The sequence below is a fragment of the Nyctereutes procyonoides genome, unplaced genomic scaffold, assembly GCF_905146905.1.
Source record: "Nyctereutes procyonoides isolate TBG_1078 unplaced genomic scaffold, NYPRO_anot_genome, whole genome shotgun sequence".
NCBI classification, from domain to species: domain Eukaryota; kingdom Metazoa; phylum Chordata; class Mammalia; order Carnivora; family Canidae; genus Nyctereutes; species Nyctereutes procyonoides.
Window position 1 is genome coordinate 9089397 of NW_026575035.1, and position 25457 is coordinate 9114853.

The 25457-nt window shown below is 36.1% G+C and overlaps 1 protein-coding gene across 4 annotated transcripts in view; it reads left to right on the plus strand.

The window, feature by feature from the left end:
- EYA1 (EYA transcriptional coactivator and phosphatase 1) overlaps positions 1-25457 on the plus strand; it is a 169491-nt gene that overhangs the window by 49661 nt on the left and 94373 nt on the right. For all 4 annotated transcript variants that reach the window (XM_055318297.1, XM_055318298.1, XM_055318299.1 and 1 more), the window contains exons 8-9: positions 11764-11846; positions 12249-12435. In XM_055318297.1, coding sequence (XP_055174272.1) covers positions 11764-11846; positions 12249-12435 — 270 coding nt within the window. The remainder of the gene's footprint in view (positions 1-11763; positions 11847-12248; positions 12436-25457) is intronic.

Consider the following 25457-nt stretch of genomic DNA (forward strand, 5'->3'; position numbering starts at 1 on the left):
CCAAAGAATGCATCAAAATGGAGAATGGTTTAGAACTGTCAGACCCTGCTATGTTGTAATCCGTCTAAATTCTAGCACCAGGAGCAGAGCCTCTTAGAGAAACTCCAGAAAATCAAAATGTAGTTGCCTTTGGTAGATATTCTGAAGGACAGATATGCTCTTTGAAGAACCGAGACATTGCATTGCACAACTACATATATAGTCAAAAATACCAGCTCTAGAAAACAAGTGTTTAGATTATTCATTTCTGAGCTCTGTTTGTACTCTAACACTTTCATGGAACTTAAGGAACAGATTAATTTAGTAATATGTGGGTACATGCCACTGCCAAGCCTTGTAAACTACCTCATACTTGCTGCCCACGTTTGTTCCAGGTGATCTTTCTAGATCCTTCTGGCTCCACCGTTCAGCACTTCTGTCATGGTAGGCTCCCGTGATCCTGTACATGCCAGATTTTAAGCCAAACAAGGGTTGAATTTTTTATTTTTTAGGTACTGATATTAATAGCCCACGAAGTCAAACCCTCATGGATTGGGAAATCTGATTGCCTTTGCTGCAAGATCACTAGAAACTGCTTTAGTTATCTCTTTTGTACATCCAGCGAAAGGTTAGAAACTGAGGAAAACAAAACGTTTCTGTTTGTAAACAACTGTAGAGTTTACCCGGAAGAAGTGAAATCCTTTTAATTTGATACCTTCCTGCTCCTAGGATTAGCCTCAGTGTTTCTGGAAGACACTCTGGAATGGTGAGGAGGTTTTCCTTCAGGCATCATTGACAAACTTCATGCAAATGAGTTAACTGAGTGGTTGAATGTGGGTGGACATAGGGTGTAAATAGTGTTTTCAGTGCTGCTGGCCAGAGGGCACTGTCAGGCTGGGTTAGGCAAGGATGTTGCATGTGCAGGGGTGTGTGTGTGTGTGTGTGGGTGTGAGCTTGAGTTTCTATGTGTCCATGTAAAAATCTTCCATGGGGAAACTGCTTCAGCCTTTGATTTACTGAGCAATTTCATAGAATATCTGTCCATTTTGTCATAAACTAGTTTTACTCACCTTTCATGTGTAAGAAGCAACTGACTTGAAATCAAACTGTTATATTTTTTTAAAAAGATATGAGTTCCAGAGCTATTGCTGGCATCACCCTTCATTTACTCCTGCATTCCATATAATACAGGCTCGTAGTACCATCTACCACAGAAAAGAAGAAACTGCTCATAATTTTGAGGCTGAGTCACATGCAGAAAATGATATTTTATTTGGCAGTTTATTTAAGGTAAGGAAGTATAAAGACGCTCACACACAAAAAATTAAAATTAGATCAGGACAGTTAACTGAACCTCAGCTCTGAGGAAAACCCAGCATTCCACAATAACTTAGTCTTGTTGATTCTAGATGGTTGCAGGTAGTGATCATCTTTAGCCATAGTTTCATCTCTGGTATCTAGTAATGTTAAAAAATATGCAAACGTTTTTTAAAGGTGGAGAGGCCAATGCCGCAATGGTCAGAGATTCATAAGGACCCTAGCTCCCTTCATTTGAAGAAGTGAATTTGGCATGTAGTGTAATCTTGGTTAGTTAATGATCACGGTTTGTTCAAAGCAGTCTTCCCTTGTGTTTGTACTCCTAAGAGGAGCTGGTCCGGGGTATCACAGAATGGGGGTTGGAGGTATAGAGTGCTTTTTGAGTGTTTTACTGTCCCAGAATAGTAGTTGTGGTGCTGGGCATTCCTGTCATTCTGCACAAGGAAGGTGTCAGGATTGGTCATGATTAGATAGGAGGGGCTACACAGATACACACACAAGAAAACCAGAAGGCTCTGGAAACTTCGTGTTGTTTATTTTCCTTAGGCTTTATTGCTCTCACTTAGAGAAAAAAATAACACAAATTCTAACTGCCTCTTTTTATATTATGTTATTCATTCTGTTAAAGAGATTGGGGTTCAAACCAGTGAGGGAGACAAAGGATGACAGAGGTTTGTTAAAAGGTATGTGGCGGGATGCATAACTCTGCAGTTTTCCATGCCGCACTTCTCTAGGGCTCATTATCCAGTGGAAATAATCTAATAATAACCTAATGAGGGAAACCATCCTTATTTCCTTTGTCCTGCCCGTCCAGAGCTTTTCAAACGTACAGCAGAAGTGTTTCTGTGTACGAGTCACTTAGAACCTCAAAATTGCTTAGTAAAATGTACTTTGAAACTTTCTCATTATCCACAGAAATGGTATTTTTCAAAAGGAAAAAATAGCAAACTCCAAATTGCATGGTTTTAAGAAAGTGGATCTTCAACCTTTTTAGTAATCTGCTATGATGAAGCATTTGAGGTTTGTACTTTGAAATGACACAATGCAGTTAGAATTGCAGAATCGCTCTTGCAGCTTGCCCCGGTGTTCAGAATTTCTCCTTAATTTCTTTGCCAGTCTGCTCACGTTGATGTTTTAGTTTGTGGCCTTTTTGCATTCTAGAACTTTTTTAATGCTTTTTAAAGTAATATTCCATTTTGGTACTTTTGGCTTCTCCTGTGATTTCAAGTAACAGGTATTGAAGATTGTACCAAATTTGGTTGAAATCCGGCTGTCGCAGTAATTAGCGATCAGTACAAAATTTGTTTTCTATGGGAATTGTTAAAGTATATAGGAATAGATCAAGCAAGGTAAATGTAAAGGCTCTACAGTCCTTATTGCCTAAGTTAAAAATGCTCCTTGGAATATAAAAACTCTTACCGGGATAACAAGGAAAGCTTGGTCACTTAAAAGTCCTTCCTGTAAGAAAGGGGGAAAACTTTGGTTTTAAATAACCCATCTGGCCTTCAGAGGCTCTTCCCCGGGGAGTTGCACTAACTTCTGCCACATAGATCGCACCCGATGATGGACATAGCCCATGGCAAAGAGGCCAGGGAAGGAAAGCAAATGGACTTCTGTGAAAATACACGAGGGACAAATAGCATCCTGCTTGCCGAGTAAGTGCTAGGAAACCCTCTAAAACATGGGAAGTACAGACAGGCCCCAGCAGGTTCCAGCATTCTTATGTTGGCTGGGATTCTGGTTTTTAATGTGAGTCCTTGTTCTCTGTGAAGTAGACCTTTGACCTACACGTTACCCTTCTCTTTTCTTAAACGTTTTGAAGTTCTGGCCGGGCAGTATTGTCCACGTTAAGTCACATACGAAACTTTGATTTAATATTTTAGATTACGGAGTTTCTCAGTATGAACTGTGTTCGTAATATGTTAAAGTAGCAGGGATTTATTAATAAAGGTTCTGAGGTTGGCTTATTTTTAAACTGCGGTTGCTTAGCACCTATGGAACGGGGTGGCCCACGCTGGGTCTCCTCGCAAGACTGTTCCTTGTTTGTTACGGTTGACAAGACCACCACCCCTTCTCTGTAGGAACCCCTGGCAGTGACAAGAAGAAAGCAAAATCTTTGTGATCCAGGGCCTGTGGGCAACTTTATATAATTTGCTTGTAAAATGACTTACTAGCCTACAAGCGTTACAAGGAAGAAGTCCTTTAGAAACGAGATGGTTTGATCACAAATTTATTCATTAAATTTTTCAGGTGCCTTTGTCTCTACTAACTGAGGTGTTTGTGTAACCAAAAATTAAGACCACGTTTTGTAATGTACGATTCCCTTTCAATGTTACTGAATCAGAAAATCTTAACAGTGGATTTGGTGTGGTTAGGGTAGAAAGCAGTGACCTGGAAGTGGAGACAATGGTCTTTCCCTGAGAGTCCTTGTGTAAGAGAGAAAGCAGCATTCACCCTGCCTCTTGGAAAAGGAGAAGGAAAAAAAAAAAAAAAAGGAAAAGGAGAAGGATCCCTGCCTCAGTTACCTTACAGACTGATAGTGGAAATAACCAGATGATGGAGATGGAAATACCCAAATATAAATGGACTGTAAAAACACAGAATATTATTTGCATTCCAAATATGAAATTTCTCTTATGCAAGCAGGACTCTAAATTTCATTAATATACCCACAGTATGCCAATGTCTGAGCTAACAGTACTTGTTGGGAGGCCTGTATCTTTGTGGTAAGGTCAGTGTTCTGTTAGAATACCCATGTGGTATTATATAGATGTGACATCCTTGTACCATCTTTGAGTTCCAATGGTACTAATATCTAAAACCAGTGAGATTTTATGAGCTGTTCAAATTCCAAGATGCTGGGGATCCCTGGATGGCTCGGTGGTTTGGTGCCTGCCTTCAGCCCAGGGTGTGCTCCTGGAGACCCGGGATCGAGTCCCACATTGGGTTCCCTGCCAGGTGGAGCCTGCTTCTCTCTCTGCCCGTGTCTCTGCCTCTTTATCTCTCTCTGTCTCTCATGAATAAATAAATAAAATATTTAAAAAAGAAATTCCAAGATGCATAATCAGTTTAAAATCTTATTTGTTCATTTGAAAAAAAAAAAGAGTATCTGGGTGGCTCAGTTGGTTAAGCATCTGCTTTCGGTTCAGGTCATTGGGCTCCCTGCTCAGCAGGGAGCCTGCTTTTCCTTCTGCCCTGTGCTGCCTCAGTCATGTACATTCTCACTTGCTCTCTCGCTCACTTGCTTTTCGCAAATAACATTTAAAAAATGAATTTTAAAAATCTTACTTGATTTAAAACTCGATAGATTTTCTTTTTGGAGTTTTAGAAATATTTTAAATCTTTCCAGAAGGGTACTTATTCAAGCCTGCATTTAATTTCGTTTAAATCTAAAGTAGTGACTGTAACTTAGTAAAGATAAGCCTTTATACACCATGTAGTTAAAAAGAAACAGTAAAGTGTGTGTTCTTTAGATAAAATCTGAGAAGTAAGCTCAATTATTCATTTTTCCTTTCCTTTTTTTTTCCCCACTACTGTGAACAAGTAAGGAAGTTGAGAGATGTTTTTCTCTTGTGATACCTGTTGATTTTCAAGTTGCTCTTCATTACCACCACCACCACCATCACCAAAAATAAAACCATTATAAATATATATAAATATATATTTATATATATATTTTCCTTCTGTCCATATACCTGATTATTTAGGACAGGTATATTATTACCAGACCCTTTTGTCACTTACCGCACTGGACTAAAATTTTCAAGCATCAGTTTTCTCACTCGAGCCTAAATGAAAGCCTTCCAAGGCATGAGTCAGCCATGGTTTATCCATCTCCATGTGAGGCAGGCAGGATAAATACAACACAGGAATCTAAGGACATAGGATGAAAGCGAGACTAGTGAAGAGGCAAATGATATGTATGGCTTCAGTTAGTAAGCTGGGATTTCCAGAAAGTGAAATCAGTCCTGAGAGGAATAGTCAGGGAAAACTGATTGGAAAGCTAGGCCTTAAACGATGAGAAATATGGGGGCTGTTAGAGGGAAGCATCAGATAAAAGGAGCAGAAATGAGGGGCACCGGAGTGGCTCAGTGGTTGAGTGTCTGGCTTTGGCTCAGGTCATGATCCCGGGGTCTTGAGATCAAGTCTCACATCAGGCTCCCCACATGCAACTTGCTTCTCCCTCTGTCTCGGACTCTCCTTCTCTCTGTCTCTCATAAATAAGTAAAATCTTTAAAAAAAAAAAAAAAACAGTAATGAGTCTGATGTGTTTCAGGATTCCAGTGACCCTCTCCTGAATTAGTCTAGCAGGCTGTGGATGAGGGAGCATAAGCAACAGCATGGACAGTGATAGCCTCTCCTCAGCTACAACCATCCCAGACTCTCTGCCCCAAGCCCCATGTCCCTTCTCCAGGCCCATACATATCCTTGCATGTTGACAGCTTCCCTGGACCCCCTCCACCCTTTAACATTTCCCGTGTCCCAATATGCTCCTAGTGGCATGTTCAACATTTAGATTCTTAGAGTTTTTTCAGTCAAAGAATGCCATGTCTTTTCCTGAACTGTTAATCTTAAATTATCAACAAACTTTTCTCACTTCTCTTACCTTCTTCCTCTACTTCTCTAAAAAACTTTCATTCTCTGATCTTCTCCTTCACTGCATGCCCAGAACACACTACTTGCTTTTTCTGAGCAGTTGCATTTCCCTTCCCAAACTAAACAGGTGCTTTCATTCACTTGAGTAGCCTTGTCTCTTAGAAGTGTTCTGAAAGGAAAACTTTTTTTCAGTGTTCTTTTTTTTCCTCTCCCTGCCAAAAAAAAAAAAAAAAAAAAAGAGAGAGAGAAGTATTGCTATGATTTTTTGTAATATGTGAAATAGGTAAGATTTAAATAGGTAAGATTTTCGACTTAACAACTGGATAAGAAGGTTCCCCCACTGTCACCCCACTTGGGACATAACTTCATTCCAAACCATACCAAGAATAATACTGGGCATTACTTGAGCTTCACTTGGGCCTATCCCTGCCAAACTCATAATTAAGGAATAATGAGTTCTAAGTGAAAATTCTTCTTACTTTGGGGAATTTTTGTAAGATTACATCACATAAAATTTGAACCATTTTATTATAGAATATTTTTGCCCTCTTCTTTACCTAGAGGTGACTTTTCACATAAAGTGATTTGTCTCTAGGGAGGAGGAGACTTCTATATTAGTTTGATAAAGGAATTCTGAATATTAAGCCTAATTCTGTGATGTAAGATCAAAGTGAAGACCCTAAATCAAATAAAAACTCTCAGCAGATTGATCCTAATGGACAAGGGAGGTCTGTTTTTCTTTGTCATGTCTTGCCCTCTCTTCCCTTCAGCATCCGTGTATGGTACCTTCTCCACAGATGGGCCTCTTCTCCTGTGCCTGCGTAGGGAGGGAAGTGGGTTCACGGCTACACACCGAAACTTTTTGGGGAGCGTTGTGGTTGCCCTTTTGCCTTTGCTTTGTGGTGTTCTGAACTGGCGAGGTTCATCTGGTGGGATTGGCACCAACTGAGCACCGGATCAGCTATCACGGTGGGACCTTCTCCTCCCTTTACAAGCTTTCACACAGTGCAAGAGCCAAAGGTGCCCCAAATGGTCTCTGTGGCACTTCCATTCTGCAAATGCTTAGCAATGGTGATGACTTTCTTAGAGAAAATGAAAGCCTGTACTAGTTACAGGTTTCTGAAGCAATTGCTAAAACACCTACTGAATTGGCACAAAACATAGTAGTGCTAACAATCAGGTACTTAGGTGTTGGATAAACCTGTGGATTTTCAGGTTCAAACCCTCTTCTACCTCAGTGAGGTGGGGATTCCTGTGTCTAATGAGGGGCCTAGATATGTGCCTTTTAACAAACACTTTGTGAATGTGCCTGGCAAATAGCCATATGTTGGATATGTGTTGTTGTTGTTTTTTTTAAAGATTGTGTTTATTTGTTCATAAGAGACACAAAGAGGCAGAGGAGAAGCAGGCTCCCTGCGGGGAGCTCCATGCTGGACTCTCCCAGGATCACACCCTGAGCCCAAGGCAGACGCTCAACCACTGAGCCACCCAGGTGCCCTGAAGCTGTATTATCTTGACCTCTGTTTCCTTATTTGCAAAATTGGAATATTAATATTCCTTATCATATCCAATTGTTGTGGGGTTTAGGTAAAGCATGTAAAAGATGAGCACACTCCTAACACATAGTTTGTGCTCGGTAGGCATTGTCTCTCTTTAGTGTTACTGTGTTTTGTATTCTGGGGATGTTTGTATGAGTTGACTACAAATGTCCAATTATATAAGTTCTAAGGTTTCTTTGTAGCCTATTTAATAGGGAAAGAATGAGTTTAAATGTGATTAGTATTTGGGATGCCTGGGTGGCTCATGAAGTGTCTGACTCTTGATTTCAGCTCAGGTCATGATCTCAGGGCCCTGAGATTGAACCCCCATGGGGCTCACTGGGGAGTCTGCCCCTCCCCCCTGCTCATGCAAGCACAAGCTCTTTCACAAATATTTTTAAAAATGTAAATAGTATTTAATTATTAATTTGCTAATTAATTAGTACTAATTAGCTTAAAATACTGATAAGTAGTTATGGGTTTATATGAACCCATATACATACATTTGTGTACATATTATATAAATTTATATAAATTTGTGTGCATATATATATAAATTTGTATAAAACCATATATACATTGGAGAGGGAGAGAGAGGCGATTAAGTAATCCAGGCCTAAGAAAATAGAGAAGAGGGGAATTTAAGGAAGTTTTTTCTGAAGAAAGGTTTCTAGTCCATGCTGAGTTATGAAGTTGATTAGAGATTAGTCAGGATACAATGGGGAGGAAGTAAGAGGTGCAAAGAGTAGCCTTAAGAGAACCACATGTTGCTTCATTTGTGTGAAGTTAGGCTGGAATGTGTATCTGGGTGGGTTGGGTTGAGGTTATTGGGAAGAAACCAAAGAAGTCCAAAAGATAAACTGGAGCCAGACCAGGGTCTAATAAATATGCTCTGGTAAGGAGTTTGAATTTTATCCTGAGGGCGAGAGGAAGCCACTAACAGTTACTTTTTTTAAACAGGGGAGTGAGAAGATCAGATATGCACATTAGAGAAAGTATCCTACCTTTATGGAAAATGAGCTGGAGAGGGCCAGAAAGTGGGCAGGAAACCAGTAAAGGAGGCTGTTGCAGAAATCCAGTGCCAGTGGCCTGGACTGAGAGCAGCCTTCTTTGCTTGAGCCCTACGTGAAAGCAGGTGGGGATGGCCCTACAGATCCGATTCTGGTGGTGCAAAAGTAATATTGCCTGAGCCTGATTCTCTAGTATGTACACCTCTCGCTGAAGTAAGTTAGACCCTTTTGGAAGTTGCATTAAGTCTCCTAGGCCACAGGAGTGCCATTAAAGCCTGCTTCAGCATACTAAATGGAATGGAATCTCGGCCTGCAGTCAGCCAGTAAATGAATATAACTTATGTTGAATTCCAGCTAATGTACAGTCTTAAAAGTAGCATTAAGTCTGGAAAGTCACTTGGGTACCATTTCAAGTACTGAACTGTGATTTACTTGGTCATACCTCAGTGGCCTATATGTGCCAATATAGCTTCCATGGCCTTTTCTACTGTGTTCCAGGGAATAACTTATGGAATGAAAACACCCATTTTTAAAATATATTTTCTATATCTTACTCATTTTCTTGGTGGATAGGGATTATTGAGGTCAGTATTTATTGTTCAAAAATGTGTAGTATAAATGAAAGTAGCAAGTCATAACCTAGAAATGTGCAGTTTAAATGAAAATAACAAGCCATAACCCAAAGTAATGTTTCCTATTAAATGTATGTAATAAAGTTTAAAAAAGTATTGATAGTCACACTCTTATCCAAAAGAAATTTAAATTTTATTTTATAAGGCATGTTTGAAATGCTCATTGTAAGATTGCTTTACACATATCAATTAAATGTTCACTGATAAATACAGAGTGAGTCACATGCCCATGAAATCCAGTGCTTAACAAAAACAAACAAACAAACAAAAAATCTGATGTCATCCTGATAAGTCCTGTGAGGTCCCAAACTATGTCTTAGTCATCTTTTTATCCCCATGTAATTATCACCATGATAATTATGTTATTATTTGTGTGGTATTTAATTATTTAAGTATTTAATATATGTTTAAAAGTTTGTGATTGCCACATGCTAATGACAGTAATATGGGAAGTTTGTCTGAGGCTCCAGGTTTCATGGCAGAGTAAGTATTAGGAGTGTGAGAGCTCTCTGCTTATCTGTGATGGGTGTTATGGGAACTTTGGACAACTGGTATTCCTGAAAGGCACAAATAAAGAAACCTCAAATATGAGTCTGTGATAACTAAATTTGAAACTAGCTTAGGAAATATTTTCCTTTAATAAAAATAACAAAGCCTTGGATCAGGTTTTCAAAGTTCGGAGATGTTTGATAAGTAGGAAAAGAATTTTAGATATGCAAAGAGATTAAGTCATATTTATCTAGTTTGGGAAAGTAAAAAAGAAAAGACACATTAATGTAGTGGAGAATTTTAGAAATGTTTACTGAGATAAACAATAACAGTTCCTAACATTTGTGTAGTATTATGGATTGGGCATTGTGCTTTCTAAAACATGATCTCATTTGATCTGGAGAAGAACCTTACGAAGTACTTTTCCCAGGTAGAGAACTTGGATCTTAGAGTGGTTAGATGATTTGTCCCAAGTCCAAACAGCTCCTAAGTGATGACTGGAAACCCTGTTTTCTGACTCTTAACATCATACTTAAATGTTGAGCAGCAAATAAATAATTGGCATGTATTAACTACCACATCATACTTGAAGGCCTCTAGTGTGAATAGCTAATTCACACTATAAAGACTTTCTCCCTAATGGCCAACACATTTATTGCCTATATCATTCATTTGCCATAAAATTTTAATTAAAAAAAAAAGGTTTCTCTGTTTATAGAAGCAACACGGCTTCTGAGTAGACAGTTTTAAAATGTCTTGACTTCATGAATATTATGTGACCAGTGGTTGTGCCCTTCCATAGATAATGTTTCTGAGATTTTTGTGCTTTTTAAAAACGTCTTATGCTTTCAAAAAATATTTCAAATAAAATCACCAAAACATTTTCCTTGTTTTCATTTTTACTTTAGTGAAATAATATGAAAAAATTTTCCATGTAATTAAACATCATTATAATACCATTTCAATGTCTTCATTGTGTTCCATTTTCTGAATAACACACATTAAGGGCTTGGGAATGCTTTCTATGTTTTGTTATTAGAAATGACACTGAAGAACATCTTTGCTAACAGTCTCTTCATATAAAACCATGTATTTTTTTCTTAGAGTAAATGTCTGATAATAAAATTGCTGGCTGAAAGTTATTTAATCATTGACCAAATAGCCCAACCGGAAAGGTTGTGCTTATTTAAATTCCCACTTTGTAGCATATGAATGACACTGTTTGCACATTTGCCAATCCCTGATCTTTTAAAAAATCTTTGCTAATATGATTATCAAAAATAGTATATTATTCAGGCACCAGAGTGGCTCAGTTGGTTAAGTGTCAGACTCTTGATTTCAGCTCAGATTATGACCTCAGGGTAATGGGACTGAGCCCTGAGTCAGACTCAGCACTAGGTGTGGAGCCTGCTTGAGATCCTCCTCTTCCCTGCCACTCATATGTTCATTCCTTTTCCTCTCTCTCTCTCTTTAAAAAAAAAAAAAAAAAACTGCTTTACATAGCTTAACAGTAAGTAAATAAAACCAGGGTGGGAACTGAAATTTGCTTTTATGTTTGTATCCTGCACAATGACTACTGTTTATTGCTGAACACATGTAGACATTCCACAAATAGAATGTTACCTAGAGAGCACATGTAATATATAAAACAATATATCAATCATGTTCCTCTTTGGCCCTTGTTTTGTCAAGTACTTCAAGGGCTGCCATTTATTCTTCTGGGAAATGAAATAATCAGCTTTTTCAGTGGGCCATTATAATGACAAGCACAATTTTGAAAGCATTTGAAAATATCATTGTAGTTTTTGAGCTTGCAAGAACTTTAAAGATCATTTCATCAGATCCCATCATTTTACGTTAAGCATATTTAATGTAAAGCTATGAAAAAATCCTGGTTCATTCTCCAAATTGAAATAGTGTCTAATGTTTGCACAAATGTATGATTTTGCCCATAATTTTATGAGTTACACCCGTGGAAATTTAAATTTCTTTACTCTTTAATCCTTTGCAATATGGTGAAACTAAAAATGTCAACTATTTTAAGAAAACACAGTTTTTGTCATGGCAGTGGATTCTGGTTTTAAAGATAAAACAAATGCATTTGCAATGAACTTCAACTCTGTTTTATCTAAATAAGGCTTTCTTACAGGTACATTATTCTGTATAGTTTAGTCAACCATATTTCTTTTCACTTTCTTTTAGGTAGCAGTTTTACAACATCATCAGGATTATATACAGGAAATAATTCACTCACAAATTCCTCTGGATTTAACAGTTCACAGCAGGTAATTTTAAAAGCCACTTTAACTTCAGAATTTTTTTTTTAAATGCAACAGATGATTTTCTTAGATCTGTTTACAGTGTACTACTAGGAGTGATTGCTTACCTAAGCCTTATAAAATATATTTTTTCTTTTAAAAATCTCTTCAGCAGTCTTCTATGGTGAGCCTTTGCTTTTCAGATTCATTTAATTTTACCTAATAATGCATCATGGAATAGAAAAGGTAGGAAGAATGTATCTGATCTTATGTAAAATTTGTTTGCAAGTAGGCACTTCAGTCAATGGGTACTTGTATGCTCCTTTGTAAATTCGGAGAAGACACACAAACCCAAATATAGTTATATTTGAAAAGTAAGAAATAAGCAGCAGTATTCTGACATAATTTTTGTGTGGTTTGATTTGGTAGGACTATCCATCTTATCCCAGTTTTGGCCAGGGTCAGTACGCACAGTATTATAACAGCTCACCGTATCCAGCCCATTACATGACGAGCAGTAACACCAGCCCAACGACACCGTCCACAAATGCCACTTACCAGCTTCAGGAGCCACCATCTGGCATCACCAGCCAAGCAGTCACAGATCCCGCAGCAGGTAATTATGTGCACTTTATTAGTCCTGCAGGCTGTATTTCTGGTGGTTTAAATGCATTTTTCTACAGTCATATATTCATGCAGTGGTTTCACAGTTTTGGCAAGTTTTGGCAAGGCCTGAATGTAAGTCAAACAGTGTGATTGTGACATTAACTTTATTTAATTTTGTTTGCTGAAAAATTTTAGCGTAAATGGTGTAACTTCAAAAGCACTTAAATTGAGACTTTATTTAGTTGTAAATATACTCAGTTTTCAAGAGCTATATATAATGTTTTAGATACATAATTATATTTAGCTATAATTATTAACTATAATTATAAATATTGCCCACATACTGAATATAAAAATAAATGATATTACTTTGAATTCAATGTTTATTATAATTAAATATCTCTCCAAAATAAAAAAGATACCAGAGTTCATAATGGAAAACAGTGATTCCCCTGGCTCACTCTTTCCATGCATGACCTAATTCTGAATTTCATGACTGGGCAAGAGCATTTTCATACTTCTGCACAACCCTTGATAAGCCTTTTCAAATGACAATCTCTCCAGCTCTGGAAATTTTCCTACTATGTATTTGATATTTCTTGCCTTCCATTAATTTTTTTCTGGAACTTTTAATACTGTATGATTCATTTCCTGAATTGGTCTTTATCTATACTTCTATTTTCTCTTGCACGTCTCACCTTTGTCTTGTTAAAAATGTCATCTCCTTTCATGGATTATGAAGTGATCTCTTATCCTCAAACAATCACAGAGTTTTCTTTCTTTTTGCCTTTTATTCTTAGGGCCACAGACCGCTCTTTGCTACAAGCCAGGTTAAAAATTCTGAAACACACTTCTGTGAGATCGTGATCATAGTGTCTTAATTCTAGTTGGTTCCCCTAAATCATGAAAACAAATTTTAGGTGCTAATTTCAATGTGGACAATAGGTTTATCTTACAAATATTAGCAGATGTCCCCCATAAAAAAAAAATCTCCTTCAGGTTTTTGGTGTTTCACATCGTTTTCCTGAATATATGTGAACACTTTTTTGCTCTAGAGTTGGAAGTTACATCATTCCTAAACCTGTATTCCACCTATAACTAAACTCTTTCTGCACAACTCAACATTTTTATCTTTATCAGATTCCATATACCTATATATTTTAAAAGCTAGCTTGATCTATTTTTCACTTAGTTCACGTGTGTAATTACAGTTTTCACAGAATCTAGTATACATGTCTTTTAATTAGATTTAACATCTATATAATCGCTCTCAAAAATTGGATTTATTATAGAGCTATTGTAGAATTTTCCTCTCTGTTTCCTTCAAGTTGATGTAGGCATCACGAGAAAGGTAATGGCCTGTCCCAATTTCAGGGAAATCTCATGTTTTCATATGAACCATCTGAGTCATGCAAATTTCTTGAGGACTAAAAGGTGCTTTGAAATAGAATAGCTATGTAAACAAGTAGAAAAACTCTTCAGGATCTGTGGAATAATAGAATGAGAAAAGAAGACAGCAAAGTAATGTTACTTTAATTCATGACATTTTGATTGTGAAGAGTACAGTACAAAACAAGGTAGTGAAGACTTAATCATGTTTTTTAAATTAAGCTTGATTAGCACTTTCTAAAAAATACCAATTCAGTCATATCAGAAAAGTTTGTCTTTGTGCCATTTTTTAAGTGAATTTTATTTATCAAAGCGGTGTTGTGTGAAAGAGTGGGGAGGACTAGGCGCAGAACCGTGTCACATAGGAAACAATGCAAAATTATGATTTTCAAAACGTCTACATGATTTCAAGATCAAATTATTTATTTTAGATTTTATTTGAATAAATGCTCAGTGTTTCAGGTATTCATTTCAATCACAATATCTTTATGGCTACAGAATAGGAATGAATTGAATTGGGGGCAAAATAGTATTTTTCAGGTTTCTTGTATTTACTACTTCCCACTAAAATAAACGTATGTATCAGTCTTCCTTATGTAGTTAGAAGTGAAAAGTTCAGTGAGCTTCCACATTAAAAAGAAATGTGAATTACTTGAGGAATTCAAAGAGGATTTAGTCTGGTGTAGGGGGTTTTGGTTTGTTTGTTTGTTTACTTTTGCAGTATGATGGATTCAGCCTAAGTCTTTTGGTGCTAATTTTCCTTTATTATTAGTCATATGTAAGATGGTAGACTTGTCTTCGATGAAAAGGAAGTTTGAATGATAGAGTCCATAAAATCATTAAAGAATTCAAAGGAATGATTTATTATATATAACCTAATGTTTTGTGATAGAAATAAAAAATAGGTAAAATCATGTCTATTTGGTTGAAATTTCAGATTTTTTTCTTTTACATTTAATAATCTGTTAGGTTTAAAGTCAGTATTATCTACATTGGAAAAATAGACTCTAGTTATGATCTGATCTTATGTATGGCTAGGTTTCTGCCTTTCAGTTTCAAGAAATTATAAAGTACAGAATGAATACACAGTACATGTGGCTCTCCTCCCATACTTTATAATATCTGTTCTTGTATTGCTTAAGGAATTGTTATGTCATGATGAACATAAAAAGATAATAACCTCACAAGGACTTCTCAGGCTAAACAAGTAAAGACTCATTATTTGGTATTATGCATTTTTAAAGTTACAAAGAATAGCTATCTTTTAAGTTCATGGTATTATGTAGTATTACTTATAAACATGGACCTCCTTGTGAATTTTAAGCACAAAAATTAATGTGTTCATAATTAAATATTGAAAGCTATAGTCTCCTTTGGGTAGATATGTATAATACACTAAAAATAATATAACTTGAACATGAAAGTTTAATCTCAAAATTTTAATTCATTTTAAAAACTAAAAACAATGCCTTTCTTGTTTTTTTATTGAGATATAATGGATATTTAAGATTATATTAGTTTCACATGTACAACATGATTTGATACTTGTATGTATTATGAAATGATCACCATAGTAAGTCTAGTTAACCTCCACCAGCATATGTAGCTGCAAATTTTTTCTCTTGTAATGAGAACTTTTAAGATCTAAGCAATTTAAATCCTTTGCATTCATTTTTAAAAATGAGTGTGGGGGCACCTGGGTGGCTCAATCAGTTGTGTCCTATTCTTGATTTCAGCTCAGATCATGATCTCAGGATTGTGGGATTGAGTCCTGTGTCGGGCTCGACGCTCAAGAGGGAATCTGCTAGAGATTCTCTCTCTCCCTCTCCTTTTGTACCCCCACACCCGAATAAATAGATAAATCTTTATTTTAAAAAATGAGTTTGTTGGTCATGTTTTGACTATCTAAATAAAATAAAAGTTACATCACCAGGAAATATTTAAGTATTAATCTATTTTGGGAATATGGTGAGGTTTATCTTGTTGTTTAGCAACATTGTAATTTACTTATTGGGCTCAAGAAAATTGTACCTATTCTTTAACTAGCAACGCTCCCTCCCCATTTTGGTTGTTTCTAATTTTGGCATTTATAAATCTATAAATATTTGTGCTCAGGTTTTTTGTATAGGCATAAGTTTTCTTTTTTTTTTTTTTAAGATTTTATTTATTTATTCATGAGAGGCAGAGACACAGGCAGAAGGAGAAGAAGGCTCCATGCAGGGATCCCAATGCAGGACTTGATCCCAGAACCCCGGGAATCATGCCCTGAGCTGAAGGCAGATGTTCAACCGCTAAGCCACAGACTTAGGTGTCCGTAGACCTAAGTCTTCAAATTGGATAAATACCTAGCGGTGTGATCACTGAATTACTCTGTAACAGTATGGTTAGTCTCATAAGGAATTGCCAAATTGTCTTCCAAAGTGCTATACCATTTTGTGATCCAATAAGCAATGAATGAGAATCCTGTTGCTCCACTGCCTCATCAGCATTTGGTGTTGTCAGTATTTCAGATTTTGGCCATCCTAATGAGGGGTAGCAGTATCTAGCTGTTTTAGTTTGCATTTCCCTAATGAAATATTATGTTGAGTATGTATTCATGTATTTATTTGCTCTGAATATCTTCTTTGGTAGGTGCCTGTTCAAATGTTCAGCCCACTTTTTAATGAGGCTGTTTTCTTATTGTTGAGTTTTAAGTTCTTGTATATTTTGGATGCAAGTTCTTTTTTTTTTTTTTTTTTGTTTTTTTTTTTTTTGCAAGTTCTTTATCAGATAAATTTTGCAAATACTTTCTCCCAGTCTGTGGCTTGTCTTTTTAATCTCTTAACAGTATGTTTCAAAGAGCAGAAGTTTTTAATTAGAATGAAGTCCATCTTAGCAGTTTTTCTTTTTCATGGAATATGCTTTTGGTTTTGTATCTAGAAATTCATTACCAAGCCCAAGGTCACCTAGGCTTTTTGCTGTGTGATGATCTAGAAGTTTCATAGTTTTGCCATTTCAAAATGTTTAGGTCTCTGATCCTTTTTGAGTGAATTTTTGTGAAAAGTGTAAGTCAGTGTCTAGATTCTTTTTTTTTCTTTTTTCTTTTATTTCTTTTTTGGCATGTGGATGCCCAGTTATTGTAGCACCGTTTGTTGAAAAGCCTCTCTCTGCCCACTGAGTTACCTTACTGACTATATGTGGGTGGGTCTATTTCTGGGCTCTCTGTTCTCTTTCATCAATTTATTTGTCTATTCTTTTTCTGATACCACAGTGTCTTGATTACTGTGATTTTGTATAATAAGTCCTTAAGTTGGGTAGTATCACTCCTCTGACTGGGTTCTTCCTCAATATTGTGTTGGCTATCCATGGTCCTCTGCCTTTCCACAGAATCTTTAGAGTCAGCTTGTCAGTATCCACCAAGGAATTCACTTGAGTTTTGTTTAGAATTGCATTGAATCTAAAGGCCAATTTGGGAAAAACGGAATATATTGAATCTTGACAATATTGAGTCTTCTTATCCATGTACATGGAATATCTCTCCATTAATTTACTTTTTTATTTTTTTCATCAGAGTCCTATAGTTTCCCTCATATAGATTTTATACATATTTTTTAGATTTTTTCCTCCTTTTTTTTGGTGCTAATTAAATCATGTAATGTTTTAAATTCAAATTCAATTGCTCATTGCTGGTATCTAGGAAAGTGATTGACTTCTATATATAATCCTTATACCCAGAATCTTCTATAATCGCTTACTAGTTCCAGAAGTTTTACTGTTGATTCTTTGATATATTGTTTTACATATACAGGTATGTAATTTGTGAACAGAAATTTATGTCTTTCTTCCTACTCTGAATATCATTTGTTTCCTTTTCTTACCTTATTGCATTAGCCAGGACAGTGTTGAATAGTAGTGGTACAGGAGACATCCTGTCTGGTTCTCGTAATTTTAGAAAACTGATTTCTCACCATTAAGTGTGATGTTAGCTATATATTCTTAGTAGATATGTTTTATCAACTTGAGGAAGTTTTCCCCTGTCCCTCGTTTGCTCAGCGTTTGTGTCATGAATTGGTATTGGATTGTATCCAGTGCTTTTTCTGCATCTGTTGATATGATCATATGATTTGTCTTCCTTAGCCTGTTGATGTGATGAATTACATTAATTGATTTTCAAATGCAGAACCAGCTTTTCCTACCTGGAATAAATCCCACTTTGTCATAGTGTATAAATCTTTTTATACATTGTTGGATTCAGTTACGCTAATATTTTAAGAATCTTTGAATCTATGTTCATGAGATGTATTGGTCTGTGGTTTTCATTTCTTATAATGTCTTTGTCTGGTTTTGGTATTAGGATAATAGTGGATAACTATTAGGATAACATCATAGACTAAGTTAGGAAATGTTTTTTCTGCTTCTATTTTCTGGAACAGATTGTAAAGAATTCATATCATTTATTTCCTAAATATTTGGTAGAATTCACCAGTGAAGCCTTCTAGGCCTAGTGCTGTTTTGGAAGGTTAATTATTGATTCAATTTCTTTAATAGATATAAACCTATTCAGATTATCTATTTTTCCTTCTGTGAGTAGATTGTCTTTCACAGAATGGTTCATACTATGTAGGTTATATAATTGGTGGGCATAGAATTACTCATAATATTCCTTTATTACCATTTAATGTTCAGGGGATTGGTAGTGATGGCCTTTTTCATGTCTGATATTAATAATTTGTGTCTTCCCCCCTTTTTTTTCTGCCTTGGTTAACCTGGCTGGAGATTTATCAGTTTTATTGATCTTTTCAAAGAGCCAACTTTTCATTTCATTGATTTTTTTTCCTTATTGTTTTCCTGTTTTCAATTTCATTGACTTCTCTGATTTTTTTTAATTTCTTCTGCTTTCTTTTGATTTAATTTGGTCTTCTTTTTCTAGTTTCCTAAGGCTTGAAGCTTAGATTGTTGATTTTATTACATGCAGTAAATGCTTTCAATTTCCCTAAGTATTGCTTTTGTGCACCCACAAAACTTAATGTTTCTATTTATTTTTGTTTAGTTCAAAATATTTTTATTTCCATTATCATCAAAACCCTCCCTTTTAAAGATATATGTATTTATAAACATTTTATGGAGAAAAATATTAAAGACTTAATGATGTAGAGTATATATCCTTTGTGATGGTTGTCTAATTATTCACATTTTTCCAGTTAAGTGGTTTTCAGTTAAAGAATGTGTTTAGTTTCTGAGAATAAAAATATCCCATGGTAAATTCAAATTCCACTATCGGAGAAAATTTTGGTCAGAGTCAACTCTTTCCTTTTTTATTCAATTCTAAGACTTGTAAGACAATATCACAGTTAAATTCATGGTTACTTTAAATTATAAGTGATAGTTTTCATTTTTAAATTTCTTTTTTAAAACAATCCTTTGCAAAGTAAGTGGTTTTCTTTTATGTTCAAAAACATATAAACGTAAGAAAAAAAGGAAAAAGTCATTTAGGATGTTTTCCTTTTGTATCTGAACTCAAATATTATCATCTCTTAGCCACTGACATGTGAAGAATGTTATTTTTTATACTAAATACTAAAAATGCATATTATTATCAACATAACTTTTTTTTCAAAAAGTGATAAGAATTATTTCACCACCACTTGAGAGCAATTATCATGAAGGAATTTGCTAAATTGACTCTTAGAGTACTTAAGCCATTCTTTTTTTTTAAGATTTTTTAAAATTTATTTATTCTTGACAGACACCGAGAGAGAGAGAGAGAGAGAGAGAGAGAGAGAGAGAGAGAGGCAGAGACACAGGCAGAGGGAGGAGCAGGCTCCATGTAGGGAGCCCGATGCGGGACTCAATCCTGGGACTCCAGGATCATGCCCTGGGCCAAAGGCAGGCGCCAAACCTCTGAGCCACCCAGTGATCCCCTTAAGCCATTCTTTTAAAAATACTTTTCTTTATCATATGACTTCCATATATCTGATCAAAATATGAATTTATTTGTAATTCATTTACTGTACTGTGCTTAAATAATTTAGCTTGAGCACATTTTTGGTCAAAAATCTCTTAGAGCATCTCATAATTATGACAGCTATCATAATGATACACAGTAAAAATGTAATTGATGTTTTTAGAGCTTTACATTATATGTAATCTTATACCCATGAGGTGTAGGTACTATTTGCCCCATTTTACAGATGATGAAGATGAGGCACATAGCTCTTAAGTGCTCAATAAATAATAAGTATTATTGAGGTAATCAAGAATTTTGAGGCCAAATTTTTGTGAAAATACTAGTCATCTGTAACATTGTATTTTTGAAATAAAGCAATCAGAGAAAAGAGTAAATGGTAAATAAAACACATTAATGTGAAATAAAGCTAATTATTTGTTCATTAGGAGTGAATTTTTATATGGATGCTATAGAAAAGTTAGGTTTTCCAAGGATTTGTTCATTCAAATTCTTACCAAAAAGATAGACTTTGAAATCTACCTTTTCATGCTCTGACCGCATGCAGACGATTTACTGGTTAAGGTGATGTACGGGAATCTTGCCAATATTGAATTTCAAGTGACAGAGGAAAAATCAGTATAAGAGGGAATTCAATATGCATGGGAAACCATTTGTTCCCTTTGCTTCTTTGATCCTTGCCAAGGCCCAGGAAAATAGAGCAAAGCGCCTGAAAACCGGGAACATTCTTGTGCAAAGTTGCAGGGGAACTCTGAGCTCTCACAGGAATTCAGTGTGACAGGATGAAAAACTAAACTGCTGGCCGTCTCCCTTATAAATGCAGGAAATTTTGGGCCGCATCTATACTACCGAACATGCCTACATCTGTCCACTGTAGAAACAATCCTGAGGTTTGCAAACAGCATGCATCTTGACTCCTACCGTTTTGCCGAGTGAGCAATTCTGAAAATCTTTAGGCCATGCTTGCTCATTCTTACTAATAATGCCTTGTGGACTTTGGAGAAGTTTACAATTTGTTCAGCTCAAAAATAAACTCATTTACTGAAACAGTTTTAACTAACATGCTGGAAACATTTGTCGGCAAAACAAATATTTGTGTCTAAAATGGTCAGGCTATTAAGATGTGAGAAAACAAAACAGATGTTTGTTTGGGGTTGTTGGGTTTGTTTGTCTTGATGGCATTTGCTTTCTTTTTTCTTTCCCCTCAACCCCAGAGAAAACACAGTGTCAACCTTAATGAGATTATAAAATTCTTGAAAATTAAGTTCATTTTTGTTTTATATTTTCAGGAATATCATAAATATAAGTTGCCTTATTGTTGAGTTTTGGACTGTGTTTCCAAGAAGTAAAAAAAAATCAGTGCTTTAGCATTTTCCTATTTTGTGCCTCGTTACTGGTTTGACTAATTTTTTCAGTTTGTTGTCTGGAAGTCAGGATGCTATATAGAGTCTATTTTAGTATATGTGGATTCAAATATGTAATTCTTCTACTTATACTTATGATTTGTATATAAATACCCAAAATAAAAAAGCGTATATTATTGAGCTAGTTAAATTTGTTAGCTATCCCTCCCAAACATTTATTACTGTATCTTCTTTTGTAGCTAATTGATTCATTGTTTCTGTAAAGCATTAAGCATCCTCTGGGACCAACACAAATCAATGTAATAAGTTTCCTTATTTAAGTTGGAGGACAACAGCATTTATGGATACGATTTTTTAATGGGAGATGGCTGAGAAAAGAATATACAAAATTATCTGTTTACCATCCCTTCACCTCATTTAATTTGGATTGAATGGTTTCTGGGAAAAGTTTTGAATTAATTTGTGTTTATTTTCAGAGGTAGGTTAGGTAATTTTATTTTATTTACATATGTGTTTTTCTTGAAATATAGTTAATATACAATGTTACATGAGTTTCAGGTATACAACATAATAAATTGACAAATCTGTACATTATGCTTACCCTTACCACAAGCATAACTCCTGTCACCATACACCATCGTGATACCACTGACTATATTCCCTTTGCTATACCTTTCATCCCCATGATTTATCTAGATTAACTTTTATTTTTTTATTTTTTTAGATTTTATTTATTTATTCATGAAAGACATGGAGAGAGACAGAGACACAGGCAGAGGGAGGAGCAGGCTCCATGCAGGAAGCCCGATGTGGGATTCCATCCCAGGATCAGGCCCTGGGCTGAAGGCAGTGCTAAACCGCTGAGCCACCCAGGCTGCCCTGGATTAACTTTTAAATACAATTTTTAAATTGATGGATTCATGGCTATCGATTTTAGTCCAAGTTCGATAGCCAAAAATTTACATTGAATGCATTTTTTAAATTTGAAGAATATATGAGCATGGGACAAAATTATAAAACTATAGAAGGGTTTCCAGAGAAGAGTAAAATTCCCTTAACCATTTGTAGCCAGTTTTTTTTAATCAATTGAGTTTCTTGTGTACCTTTCCCAGGATACATGTTGCTTATATAAACATATAAAAAGCACCTGCCCCTGGACACTTTTTTCCATATTCAAATATGTATACTTTCTATTATTTTTCTTTTTCCATAAAGAGAATATATACTATTCTATCCCCTACTTTTTTTTTTTTTTACTTAACATACAGAGAAAAATGTAATAGGTATTTTTGATGTGGATTTTCAATGAGAGTACAATAACTATATTTTTTAGTGCATACTATGTGCCAGGCATTTTTCTAAGCATTGCTCATGCATGAACTTAGCTCATTCCTACCCAGCTTCATGAGATAAGCAGTGTTCTTAGTATCCCCATTTTACAGGTGGAGGAGCTAAGGAGAGAGGTCCATGACAGCATGAGCATTTACCCTCCAGTAGCTTGACTACAAACCTGAATTGTTGATTAGGCAAGCATGCTGCTTCTAGAAACCACTGTGTCTGAAGTTTCAAACAAGCAAAATAATGGAAATGTAAACAAAGGAGAGGCAGTAGCGATCTGGTGCTCATTTTCTTAAATTATTCAAAGAACTGAGCAAAGGCATATATTAGCAGATATTCCGTTAAATATGTGTTAAGTAATTTGAATGAACTCTGTTTGCTCATAAAATAGTGTGGGTCTGAAATTACAGGGAAGTGATCATGTAGTCTATTTAAGGTTATCTGGTAGTATTCCCTGAATTATAAGATCAGTTTGTGGATATCTTGGATAATCTAACATCCAGTTGCACACTTTTCCTGAATGTGCTCCATCCTCACTCTTTATCCTATTTAACTGCCTGTCATGGACTTGCTTAGAGAACATTTTTTTCACAACATCTCTACATCCCCTATCCTTCCCTAAGGACCTAGTTCTCTACAATTTCCTTTTTCTTTTCTTTTCTCTATCTCTCCATTTGCCTCTCACAGTTGATGAGCACTAAGTATAGGGGTGATATTATTCTTGTATCAAGGAAGAGGGAAGCCATTCTTCGTAAAGTAAGTGTAGGCATCTCAATATAGTAGTCACCTTCTAACATTTTTGAGAATATTTACATGACCCCTTCAGAAACTTTATCAAGTACCTCTTCATAAAATTAAAACTGCATTTTCTTCAGTACCATTACTTAAGACAGATTTTACTGTTGCTTACTTTATGTAAGTCCTGATACTTGAGTACAAATTTCTAGTATTTTACATTGTATATTTGTGGTATTCACCTGGATTGTTGATTTACTTGATAATCATGGATTGATTTAGAAATCCTGTCTGCCATTGACTATGTGGAAAATAGCTTCTAGGTCCCAAGCAACTGCTTTAAAAATATGTAAAACAAAGGCGCCTAGGTGGCTCAGTTGGTTAAGGGTCCCACTCTTGATTTCAGTTTTGTCATGATCTCAGAGTTGTGGGATCCACAGTGTGGGTGGAGCCTGCTCGGGATTCTCTTCCTCTGCCATCCCCCTGTACCCCTTGCTCTGAAGCACGCGCGCGCTCTCTCTCTCTCTCAAAAAATAAATAAATAAAAAAAATAAAAATAAAACATAGCTGATTTGTAAATCGACAGATCTCTTGTATCTGCAATTGGGCAATAGGGAATTTTGTTAGAAGGGACCTTACAGGTTCTTTTGCTGAAGACCTTGAATAAGGAATCTAGAAATATTATGTCTTTCCAAAGCTGCACAGCCCATCACTGCCAGCATCTCTTAATGTTATGGCTGGAGTGGCAACCTTGGGAGACAGTGTCATGTGGTGTGGCCTTTCCCACACTGCTCTGGGGAAGCACTACCATCTGTGAAAGATGGGGCCAGATAGCCTTTAATGAGTTCCAAAGCAAGATAGGTGAGGGAGACAAATTGTTAGGTTTAAAGTTAGCAGGGCTCCTGTACTTGAGGTCTTTCCTGATCCTTTGATACAGTAATATCCACTGAGAACTGAACATAATACACAGTGCACCTCAATCATACTTGGCTGGAAACCATTCTCCACCCACCCTCCACCCCCACAGTGGATATCTGTGAACTTGGGCACTACACTTCCTCACAATATAATTAAGAAAAAGGAGTGGTAGCTAAGGATTTGGGGTTGGGCTAACCTGGATTTGAATCCTGGTTCTATTATTTATTCTGGGCAGGTCACTTAGCACTTCAGAATATCAGTTTTCCATTAAATGAGGATAATACTACTCATGTGTGTGGGATGAATGTGAGGATGACGTTATATAAGTGGCCAGCAAAGTGACACCTGCTAGGCCCTCAAGTATTTATTTCTTCCATGCGTGCATTTAGCAGATGCTTATAAATGCTTACTGTGTCAGGCCCTGTGTTTGGCCCAGGGAATATAGAGGTGACAAGAAGGGCAAGATCCCTGGCAAAAGGAAGCCAGTGTGTTTTCTTCCTTCTTGAAGATTATTACTGTGGTGCATTGTGCATTGTGGTTGTTTCAGATGCTACAGCCCCCAAAGTGGTGTTCACCAGTTTCCTTCATGTAGTATGAGTAGAAGAGGTTGAAGCCAGAGGTTGAAATGTGTGAGGATGGATGATTGAAGTTTCTATGAGATTGTCCACAGAATACTGGAGACAATGGCTCTACTCCAGGGATGATAAAATTCTTAATTTAGTTACTAAACCTTGACTGAGGAATTAGTTTACTGAGGAGACCGTAATCAGTGATTGTGTGAAAGGGAAGTAATGATTATGGAATACAGATAGAGAAGTCAAAGCAATTCTCTAAAATAAGTTCAAATAATGTATATTAATCTATGACTTGTGGTTAACCCTATAACATTAGTCAACAGGTCTACTTGCCTTTAGTTTATCTTACCCAAGTTTCTATGGCAGAGTTCTATGACCATAACTTAAAGTTAAGATTCCTTTATTTTAAGTCTTCTCCTCTTTGATAAGGTAATATTCAATGAGAATCTAATATAATGTAATTTATTCAAGACCTTACTGAGGTTTTGGTGATTTCTTTATTTGGCCAAGACAGAGATAACTCCCACTTAAAAAATCTAGTATAACATCATCGTGGTCATACTCTGTGGCATGTAATTTTGAAGGCTTGATCACCTATTACTTCATAGTCTACAAGAATCCCAAGGATCGTTTTGAGGACTCTTATGAGCCTTCTCTCAGGGCTGTGGCCTTCCACATGGGGATCTTCCCTGATAAGGTCCCTTTATCTTCATAAAGCTTTCTGTCCTCAGCAGAGGTAACTTAGTAAAGCATAGAGGTTTCCACTCAA